At 37.0% G+C, this 11,261-nt stretch overlaps 1 protein-coding gene across 1 annotated transcript in view; it reads right to left on the reverse strand.

Moving 5' to 3' along the window:
- Nucleotides 1–10,547, reverse strand: part of LOC107573346 (phosphorylase b kinase regulatory subunit alpha, liver isoform-like) — a 30,400-nt gene extending 19,853 nt beyond the window's left edge. The window contains exons 1-17 of the mRNA XM_016259812.1: nt 9,877–10,547; nt 8,618–8,776; nt 7,954–8,001; nt 7,635–7,803; nt 6,718–6,800; nt 6,562–6,642; nt 6,386–6,484; nt 5,976–6,122; nt 2,824–2,877; nt 2,609–2,731; nt 2,399–2,494; nt 2,019–2,126; nt 1,722–1,800; nt 902–1,036; nt 645–754; nt 378–522; nt 220–295 (exon numbers count right to left, since the gene is read on the reverse strand). Coding sequence (XP_016115298.1) covers nt 220–295; nt 378–522; nt 645–754; nt 902–1,036; nt 1,722–1,800; nt 2,019–2,126; nt 2,399–2,494; nt 2,609–2,731; nt 2,824–2,877; nt 5,976–6,122; nt 6,386–6,484; nt 6,562–6,642; nt 6,718–6,800; nt 7,635–7,803; nt 7,954–8,001; nt 8,618–8,776; nt 9,877–9,954 — 1,790 coding nt within the window. The 5' untranslated portion in view covers nt 9,955–10,547. The remainder of the gene's footprint in view (nt 1–219; nt 296–377; nt 523–644; nt 755–901; nt 1,037–1,721; nt 1,801–2,018; nt 2,127–2,398; nt 2,495–2,608; nt 2,732–2,823; nt 2,878–5,975; nt 6,123–6,385; nt 6,485–6,561; nt 6,643–6,717; nt 6,801–7,634; nt 7,804–7,953; nt 8,002–8,617; nt 8,777–9,876) is intronic.
- Between the last annotated feature and the right edge of the window lie 714 nt (nt 10,548–11,261).

Consider the following 11,261-nt stretch of genomic DNA (forward strand, 5'->3'; position numbering starts at 1 on the left):
TCTTCTTCTTCTTCTTCCTCTTCCTCTAGCAGATTCTCTTCAGAGTCAGCATCCAAGAAGCTGAGCTGGGTGTGGAAGGAGGTTGTGAGGAATGAGGAGAGGTTTGCCATCTGCACCCTAAACAACAAAGGGATTTGCGATGTCAAATAAACCATATTCGTGCCTCAAACATCATACTCTAACTCTTTTTATTGTTACTGACAAAATTTTTCTGAACTTGCACCCGCAAAGTAGCCATCTTGAAGCTTCCGGAGGGTAGAGAGGATACAGGGGTCAATACTGTCACCCTCCTCAACTGGCCCAATAATAGAAAGAAAGAAACTGTTAATATTAATTTGTGCATAGTGCAATATCTTCCATCGTACGAGAAGTTTTACCCAGCATGCTCGGTGTGATAGGGAACGTGAGGGTAGGTCTTCCAGTCATCCGCCAGCAGGACGAGAGATAAGCAAGCTCTGTTCGCAACATCTCCACAATCATCTGGTTATCCAGAGCCAAGTAGAAGTGATGCTGGTCAATGAACTATGGGAAAAATATATTGTTATAATGCTTTTTTAGACTTTACAGTATATACGTACATATATTATTTTGTAGAGTAGGTCTTCTACTATAAAAGACTTCCATGTGAGATCCTTTTTATTTACCTGTGGAGTGAATGTGTAAGTACTATTTCTGATCTCATAAAACTTTGAAGTTCCCAAGACACCAATGTGCCTGTACGGACGCCCACTCAGATTCAGCTTTTTACAGTTACCTGTGCAGTGGAAAAAGGAACCGGTTTGAATTCAATTTTGTATCCCAGAACCTTCAAGACCTTCTTCTAAATGCAGTTTTACAGATGTAGACTTTGTTTACACGGTCTGGCTCTGTCCTGTTAGTCATGGTGAATCTGAACACTTACCCAGTTTCACATAAATGTGGCTCAGGATGCGAGCTGGCATGACCCGGATGGGCGAAACGTCAGAGATGGTCTGAACCTCAATCCCTTGATCCCTCAGCAGCTGCTGGATCTGCACTGACTCAGCCACTACACTCACTAAACAGAAAAAAAGGTCAGTCTTCTCTGTTTAGCAAATTATAGTGTCAAGATCAAATTCAAAATTGAGCTTCTAGTAATAAATTGAATCTGCTCCTTAAATGGACTTCAGCCCAACACAACCAGCACACTCATTCCTACTGTGGTAGATTTTCATATCCCCTAATATAAAATATTAAAACGATATTAAACTCCAACCTTTTATAGATGCAAAACATACTATATAGTTTCATATAAATGAAACATACTATATAAATTCTTATATATTGAGTTTATTATTTTTTTAACCAAACATTTTTTTTTTTGCAGTATTGTGTTCACTGGGATTCAACCCACATTCTTTCCATTATAAATGTAGTCTTCCAGAAAGTTGCATGTTTTGGTGAGAAAACATCTCTTTGTTTCTCAAATATCTCTTAGTACTTTATATCTTGTTACATTTGTTGAAAAGCTATTACAACTTAGTTAGTTAGCAAGTTATACTGTAATTGAGCATTAGCATAAGTGCATGAGTTTGGCCAAAACATATTTCTAAAAATCTGCCACATGCTTTTTCCAATAAAAAAAATTACAGAAATTCAAAAGGTGATATATGGTACAAATAAGTCTGTGTCTGAATAGGAATGGTTTGACTGTCTATATTCCTCATTTAAAAAAAAAAATTAAAGCAATAATATTCACAAACCTTGCACAACAACATCTGGCTTGAATTCTTTAGAAAATCGCCTATTCAGAGGATCAATCTCTCCAGGGGCCAGAAATCCCTATTTAAAATTAACCATTTGCCAGATATCAGTAAAAGAAGCAGAATAGATAAGACACGAAGGATTGCCTAAGAAACACTAGGACTACTCCGTTTTGACATTTCACATGTACACTTAATCAACAAAGATACCACAGGTAGCGCTTCAACACCTGACATCATATCTGATTATCTACAGTATAACATGTTTAATATGAAAGTGGATCCAGGCTTTAGTACCTCTGCCAGCAGACAGCCCAGGATATACAGAGACTGGCCCCACATGTGTGGGAGCTGGCCAGCGGCCACACGCTCCACAGAGTGAGGGTTCCTGTACTCCTCTTCAATCTGAACAAGAAATAAACACACAGATGAGCAACAGATCAAAACATTTTACCCAGGATTGTTTGTGTCACAGTTACTGAGCAGAGTCCAAACACTCATTTAACTTGAATTAATCTTCAGAACTGGCATAATTCTGTATACATTGTGTCTTTGCGCAACAAAAAGGAGTATCTGAGGTGATAAATGTACATGCAGATTCAGAATGATTTGTTGCAGATGAAAACTGATGAACTGTACATGGTATTGATCAGAGTAACAAACTGGTTTAAACTCACTTTGTCAGCAGGTACAGCATAGAGTTCAGGCACCAGACGAATCCCGTGTTTGCCTCTGATCAAAACTCCTTCAAGAGCCTCTCTGTATTCCTGCACCTGAGGAATGACACGCCGTCTGTCATAACTACATAATGCCTCCATGTGGCCATGAGTGGGAGTTATTTCTGCTGCTTTCAGAATACAAGGATTTATAGGACGGCCTGTTCGTACCTGCTCATGGTCTTCATTGAAGATGCCATCAAGTATAAGGTAAGTCCAAAATACTGGCCACTCACATTCAATGTTCTCAAAGAGCTTCAGCTCAGCAGGATCATAGTGAAGGCGAGTGGGGTCCTATCACAATCATAAAAACATAGAATGCAGTCACACTATAAGAGAATTAGCCACAAAACACTTATTTTGTGTAAAATCAAGTGTCTGGTTACCTCTTTTGGGGTCCTGTATCCATCTCTGATAAAGCGACAACAGCCGTAACGTCCCTAAAATGATTGAAATTTGCTTAAAGGGATAGTTCACCCAAAGTGTACATTTTTGGTGAAGTATCCCTTTAAGGTTGTTACAAAAATAGCAACCACAGTTGAAATGCATGTAGCCTCTAAAGCAGTGGTCGCCAACCCGTCGATCGCGGTAGATCTTTATCACTGTACCAGTAGATCCCGAAAATAACAGTAAAATAAGTACAAAAATGCATTACATTTATGGGGTTATATTAATGTATCACTGAAGGGAACTGTCTTGAGAAAATTTTCGATGGAAACTCTGCTTTGTTTACAGCGGTAACTAAGAAAACGCTATATTGCAGTCGGTTCATAAGCAGTGTTGCCAAGTCCGCGGTTTTCCCGCTGAATTGGGCTACTTAACACTGTTGCAGTGGGTTGTTGTTCATGTCCGCAGGTTGAAGCGACCCCAATAACGTGATATTTAGTCCATGGAATGTGAATTTTACTGGTAGATCCCCACCGAAAAACGTGAATTTTACCCCCGGAATTCGATTTTTACAAGGGAACTCCCCTCGAAACGCGATTGGACTAGTTTTATTGTGAAAACCTGGCAACCCTGTTCATAGGCACCACCTGCTGTCAGAGACCTGCTGTTTTTGTTTCGTGCAGATGTTTTATGTAGCAAATAAATAAATAACACCTAAAGTCAGACCATTCTGTTTTTGTTTTAAATCCTGAAATTAATCTAAATCAAATCAAGAACAACTGCCCGTGCAGATCATGATTAAAATGCAGTGGTTGCCTCTAATTTCAAATGGCTAGATATTTTTGTTTAAAGCCAGTTTGTTTGTTATAAAGCAAATAGCCAATAAATACATTTGCTTAAAAATCAGTATCAGAATCCAATTTGCTAGTAAAAAAAAAAAAAGATTCAGCTATGATCGCCACATCACTAATTAAAATATTAAGTAAAAGGCCTCAAATTTGAAGCACAATCTGGGATGTCTTTTTCTATCAATTCTTCAATAGGTAGATCTTGTCTTTCATAAAGGCCGAGGTCAGGGATCTTGGGCCTAAAAAGGTTTGGTGACCACTGCTCTAAAGGGATATAATAATGAACTAATGAAAATTTTTTTTGTTTTGTTTTTGTGTTCTTTCTCAAAACATTTGCATTCTCTCACAAAACTTTTGCATCTTTGCACCCTCTTGTAAAACTGTTGCGCTCCCCAGAGAAACTTTGCATTCACTTGCAAAAGCACTGACATTTTTTTTTCCTCCCAACTATTATTTCCATCACTAAGGTTTTGAGAGATAATGCAAATGTTTTGTGAGCTTACACCTTTGAAATATAATTCGTCCTCCCATCTCTATTTTAACATCACCATCTGGCAGAGTTCTAAAGTTTTTTAATAATATGATATAATATACATGGCTCATTCTATCTCAAGTGGTGCAGTTGGTTGCTTGACCATTTTTAATTACCCCCTGTAGCGGATCAGCTCATGGGAAATATGAATAATTAACCATAACTAGTTATAATTAACTATTCATATTTTAGATCCACTGTAGATATTTAGCTGACCACTCAGGGTCAACCGTCTTGTCAATTCTAAGAACGTTAATTTCCTGGTTAAAGGAAATAACTTTCTTACTGTACAATTCTATAAGTTTGTAACGTAAATCTGCATGATTATTGACTCCGGTTATGAGTAAACAATGAACACGTCAAGTGTGATACAAGTAAGGTTTTATTAACTACATAAACACTTAAACTAGTCTAACATACTACATAAACACATTAAGCCGGTCTAACATACACATACACACACACACACACACACACATACAGTTGGTATAGGAAAGGGTTAAAGTTTAACTCAGCATAGAAAGAGGCATAAAGAATGGATTTTATGGAACACTTTGCATGTATATTCAACAGATCAAAGCCTTCAGGGATATGTCAGATTCTGAGTTCAAACACACCTTTGTAAAAAGGTGTAACTGATACTTAATGCATCAATTAAATCGACTAAGTTTGATACTTGCACGTCTGTATGAACAAAGATTCCTGATGCGATCTTACGGCCCCAAGATCTTGCTGAAGTTGGTTGATGAGAAAGAGCTAGTTTGAGTCAGAATCACTTGATGAATGAAAAGGACTAGGCCGGAGCCTGGCACGAGCTTTGGTATCCTGGAGCGTTTCTCACATCTTCATCTTAGCATCTCACTGAACCACCGACAGGGGCGGGTCACATGGAGTGTGGCCTTTTAAAGCCTGCAGAGATTCACGCCTCTCAAGATGGGTTCGTCCAATGAGGAAGGCTGAAATCCCAAGCGGGAGGTTGGACATACTGAGGATTTTTATGAGTCTTTGTCTGTAAGCATGGTATTTTGCATATGTAATTCACTTGGGTGTTGATGCAGAAATTAGTAATGATTCTTAGAACATCCATATGTTGCAGAGGTATCAGCATGTAATATGCACTCTCAGTTAGATCATCCGCAGACGAATTCATAGATACTAGACATGGTAGAGTTACTTATATGAATGAGTGGTTTATCGTAAGCATGAATAAAAATAGTCTATAATACAACAGATTAAATACAACACAGCAATAATATACACAATGGCCTGAAGAAAATGGGTGTTCATTCAAAGAAGGTTTTCCTATGAATTAATTAGTAGAAAAGTCAGTTTCTCCTGTGCATTTGTGCCTTTCTTATGAGGAAAATGAGGGAGTTTATCCCCTGCATTCCTTTTAGGCCATAAAACCAGTGATATCAGCATTGGTTACCATGGAACCAGAGGCCTGTTCTGCCTTTCTGAGGTGTTAGGTGCATTTCGGGGGAAGGGTCCATAGACCCTCGTAATTGGCCATTTGGTTAGGTGATGGGGAGTTCGATATTATTTGTTAAATATAACAAAAAGTTGTGTGTCTGATTGGTCCAAATGCTACACCCCACCCCCCCCAGATATAATCACCCGAAAAGAGGAATAAAAAAAAAAAATGCATTTTCTTACACACTCTCGCTCTCCCATAAAAATAAAATGAAGTAGTAAAATTACATTTCATTAAAAATCTGAAATGTTCTGCATGTACTTAACCAGCATAGCCTTTTCCTTAATGGCCCAGTACCTGCAGTTTGGTGATGATTTCACTCTTTGTGATGTTGACCAGATCGGCATCCTCCACTGCAAACGCAGGAAAGGAGATGACAGAGAGCAGACCGGCATCTATCTCTTTAGAGGTGGAAGCTCGAGGTAGCATGGAGCACAAGATAGACTAGAAACACAATGAGAAACAAGATGTTTGACTCAAGAAATCATGGATAACTTTTATTGATTGAGAAAAAAATATATAATCTTAAATGTGAATCACTGACTTAAATACTAAAGAATAAACCTGGGCTGCATCTCCCAAAACCATTGTAAGCATAAGTAGATCATACAGTATATACCAATGGTGCCAATGATGCTTTTCGGAAATGCAGCCCTGGTCTGTAAAATAATAACCAACTACGAAACACATTCAATTGATTAATTTACCTGACAATGTTCTACTTCATCTGGGAGAACATGAATCACTGATTTTGGGCCTCCATGAGCTCCAAACAAGTCAAGCTCATCAATGGCCTCCAAAGCTGCCTAACAATGTGAACAGCAAACAAAAATCAACTTCTGAATGAGCGGAGTGACTAAACCAGACCAGATGCCTCTCCTACCTTAGCCATTCCAACAGAGCTGCCGTTTAGTTCAGGAATTCCTTGATTGGTTTTGTCTCCTCTCTCCCACATCCCATAATCCTGCAGGGGAGTGTGAGCTGTGATGCCAGTTCGGTAACTGTTAACTAAGAACGTGATAAACCAATGAGAACTTACAGCCACTTTGTACGCTGCCTCGATGTAGAAAACCAGGTTCTGGATAAACACCACCTCGTCCAAGTTAGATATGATATGTAGACCTGCGATGCAATTTCAGTCATAATCAAAAAGGTTGCTAAAAAATAGGAAACCCCACAACACAACCAGCACAGTCTAAACTCCAATTCCATGGTGTTTACTTTGAGGCAAATCTATGGTATCTATACAGAATCTGTGGACTATTTTCACATATTCTGCTCTAGTTTTGGGGGAAAATCTATAGAATTGTGTGGAATGGAATTGCTAAACTGTACTAACTATGCTTTGTAGCTGAAAACATTTTTAAGTGTACCAAAGTAGTAAATAAACCAAGTCGTGAGTAATGTAGAGAACTTTGTGAATGATAGCCATTTCAATTTGGCAGAAATCTGCATAGTTTTCTGTTTTCTGAAAATCTCTGTAAGGACAGATTCTGTGGGGACCTAGCTATAAGTACACCTAAAAGTTATCAAATTTGTTTTTACCACATGTACAATTTAAAAATTTTCAGGCATTTTCAGGAAAATGGACCATTTTGATTACTATACAAATTTTTGTCCAATCAAATGTGCTCTAGAATAAAAAAGCCCCTAAAACCTCCTGCATCTGACAAGCAACAGCAAACAGCAAATAATTTGATATCAGAAATCATAAAACCCGCATGAGATTTCAAGAAAATCACAGGAAAGAAAACTTGTGCTGGTCAAGAAATTTCAAGGGGTCTTTAAAGGGACAGTTAACCCAAAAATTAAAATCATTTATTCACCTTCATGTTTTGTGTTCCAAATAAGGAAAAAGTCATAAAGGTTTGGAATAACATAAGGGTGACTAAATAATTGAATGAACAAATTTTCATTTTTGAGTGAACTATCCAGTCTATAGATTGTTCGTCTCACCTGAGGCGGTCATCTGAGCCAATGTGAGCAGGTACAGTGAAGTGGCATCAACCTGCAGGTGCCCCCACTGATCATCTCCAACCACTGTGGCACAGGTAGGCGTGTGATATTTGGCATGCAGGCAGTCCTTTGTGCTCTGTGTGTGTTTGAACTTCTCTACCTTTGCCACCTGCAGTAATATATGCACATGCTTAGCCAGGCCAGAGAGCTATGTTGTCAGCTCAAGAATGAATGAACTGATGAATAAATGAAAGAATAAAAACTATATAGCTGGGTTTAGAATAACAAATGAGCAAGACCATAGAGTTAAATACCGTACCTGTCTCATCATACACTGCAGCAGCCCCTGCATTAGCTTAACCACACTCTGAAAAACAAAATGCTGTCAATAGTACAAGTATTGATATCATCTGGAAATAAACAAGCAGCACAATATTCTGTATAAATTTATACTTGCGCACACAATTGCCAGACACAACTATATTTATGTAATATACTGTACACAAAGAGATTTTTTTTAAAGAAATTAATACTTTTATTCAGTAAGGACATATTAAACTGATCAAAATTTACAGTAAGATTTTTATAATTATTTTTATTTTATTTTTTGATAAGTTTGAAGGCTTTTCGTTTCTTTTGAACTTTCCCCGAACAGCGCATGTGACTCTGAAGATTGGAGTAATAGCTGCTGAAAATTCATCTTTGCCATCACAGGATTAAATTACATTTTAAAATATATTCAAATAGTAACATTTCACAGTATTACGGCTTAAATTACTGAGCATAAGAGACTGAAAAATCTTACTGACTTCTAAAGCGTTGAACAGTAGTGTGTATATACACGATTGCTTCAACTACACATAACAAAAGACTTTTGTTGTGTGTAGTTGAAGCAATCATCCAACAACCTGTTACATTACTCAACGGCAATGTGCTCCTGAACAACGCCACAACAGATGGTGATGTTTTGAAGTTCCAGTCACCTGTTCAAGCTCGTAGGCTTTAGCTTTATCCTCATCACGGTCTGCATTCTTGCGGTAAGCCATGCCGAGCCCCCACACTGCCAAGATGCTGTAAACATTATCTCTGACCCAGGCATCCTTCTGCTGCTCGCTAGCTGGCAGTAGACCTGTCACTGGATTCTATATGGAGAGGTCAAACCCATCTTCATTTATTCAAATATATATACACCATATAATTAAATACAAGCTTGATCCGATTTGTAATGCTAATTCTCATAACACTTACATATTTCATACGTTTTAGACGTTTTAAACACTAGTAACCTGCTGCGGAAATGTTAATTCATACAAATAAATACTAAAAAATCAAACATAGATATGTTGATCATTTATTATTACTTATACAGTTTCTTGTGCTGTACATAAAGCACCAACTCTACTTTTAAAGGAATTTACATGCTGCAGATAATACAAATATTTTTCTCACCCATGGGTTATTTAAAGGTGAACTTTGTTCAAGCTTTATTTATTTTTAGATTTCTCCTGTTAGAATGGCCCCAATGGTGCAGAATAATCTCAACCACAAGAAACTACTGTAGACAGAGGCCTATGTTTTTATTTGAGCTGGATTTATATATATATATATATATATATATATATATATTTTTTTTTTTTTTTTTTTTTTTTTTTTTTTTTTACCAGAATATTTTAATAATTCAGTTTGGCTTTACGAACAATTTAGATTGTTTAGAACAGAGATTTGCAGAACACATTAGAATTTGAATAGATCAGAATATAGAATTATTAGAATAGATTAGTATATATTAATGTATATAATATAGATTAGGACATTGGAGTAAAATAGAATAGTATGGAATTATATAGTACCTCCGAACAGAATAATACATTATATAGCGCTAAATAGAATAGAATATATAATAGAGCAGAACAGAAAAGAATGGAGTAGAAGAGAATAGCACGATATATAACAATAGAATAGAATAGAAAATATAATAGAGCAGAACAGAAAAGAATGGAGTAGAAGAGAATAGCACGATATATAACACAATAGAATAGAATAAAATAGAATAGAAAATATAATAGAGCAGAACAGAAAAGAATGGAGTAGAAGAGAATAGCACGATATATAACAATAGAATAGAATAGAATAGAAAATATAATAGAGCAGAACAGAAAAGAATGGAGTAGAAGAGAATAGCACGATATATAACACAATAGAATAGAATAGGATAGAATTCTCGATCATGTTTTGAACAAACCTGGTGGCATAATATTGTTTCTTGGACAAGTCTGGCAAAACCATCCAACCTCACTCCTGAATTACTGCGGCTCCTCATGCTGTCATCTCTTTATGATCTTGACATAGAATTTATGAAGATATGAAAGATCGATTAGAAGAGAGCATGCAACCAGATCTTTACTGTAACGTTAGCCTATTAGTGATTCATGATGACTAGCCAAGTCATGTCCGTCCGCAATGTTGTCCATACATTTACTTCATAAAAAAACGATTAAAATAAACAGGCCCACCATACAAGCAGGCTTTTCAAAATCAATAAACGTCCTTCTACCATTTTAAGGATCTGAATTAAAGCTCTGTATGTTCATTAAGCATTGCACATCCCGCATGAATTCCGATGTTGACAGCTAACGAGAGCCCGCCCACATGATGACGTACGGCTGTTTAAGTGACAGGAAAACCCGGAAGTTCAGTAAGCCTTTCGCCTGCACCCATGGACGGACGGAAGATTTATAGTTCTTTTAAAACAAGCATTCCCTTTCTCAAGAGCTGGTTTAGGTTGTAAATGTTTTTTTTCTAATCATTCATGCCTATTCCTCGTGCTAAGTGCTACCAAAACGTTAATTAAAACGTCTTGTTTTGGGTTTAAAAGGGAAAAGTCCGTGTAGGTTATCCGTTTGTCATTGGGGTCCGCCTACGGTATGTGCTCTGGACCAAACGCGATTTGTTTTCATGTAGAAGCTCGTCTTTTGATTGGTTCACGATGAGTACATTAAAGTGCATTGACCTTGAAAGCCAAAAGTAAAGTTTCTCTCTAGTTTTACGAGGCCATTGTGTTGTTAGAGAACAGTTTCATCAACATTGTTCAACTATATAAAAGTATGCTTTTAATTTTTACAACATAAGTGCCACATTTCTGATCTGTATATTTTCTTTTCAGAGACTTGAACCGATGACCAGAGTGACCTTAAACTTAATTATTTCTACTTTGACTCATGGACCAATCCAAAGTCCAAAAAATGTATTTGCATTTAGTGATGATAGCCCCCCAGGCCTGAATTTCTCACTATGTTTTTCAGTAAAAACAAAAACGACAGACGACTGCTTCTGTAATACATAATATAGAACAGAACAGAATAGCACAGAACAAAAAAGAATATACTAAAGTAGAACAACAGAATCAGGGTGGAGTGGAATAGAATTCTCATTCATTTTAAACAAACCTGGTGACATAAAATTGCTTCTTAAACAAAAACCACAGACTCCTCGGTTGTGTTACCACAGCTTGTTTTATTGTACTAAAATTTCTTTTGACAGCAACTATGGAAATCATCATTCAAGTATCCAACAGCATGTCAAATATTCAAATGTTCCTTTTTGGTTCTTAGAATTAATAGACTGATT

The sequence above is a fragment of the Sinocyclocheilus grahami genome, unplaced genomic scaffold (assembly GCF_001515645.1).
Source record: "Sinocyclocheilus grahami isolate Dianchi unplaced genomic scaffold, SAMN03320097.WGS_v1.1 scaffold3.1, whole genome shotgun sequence".
Lineage (NCBI taxonomy): Eukaryota > Metazoa > Chordata > Actinopteri > Cypriniformes > Cyprinidae > Sinocyclocheilus > Sinocyclocheilus grahami.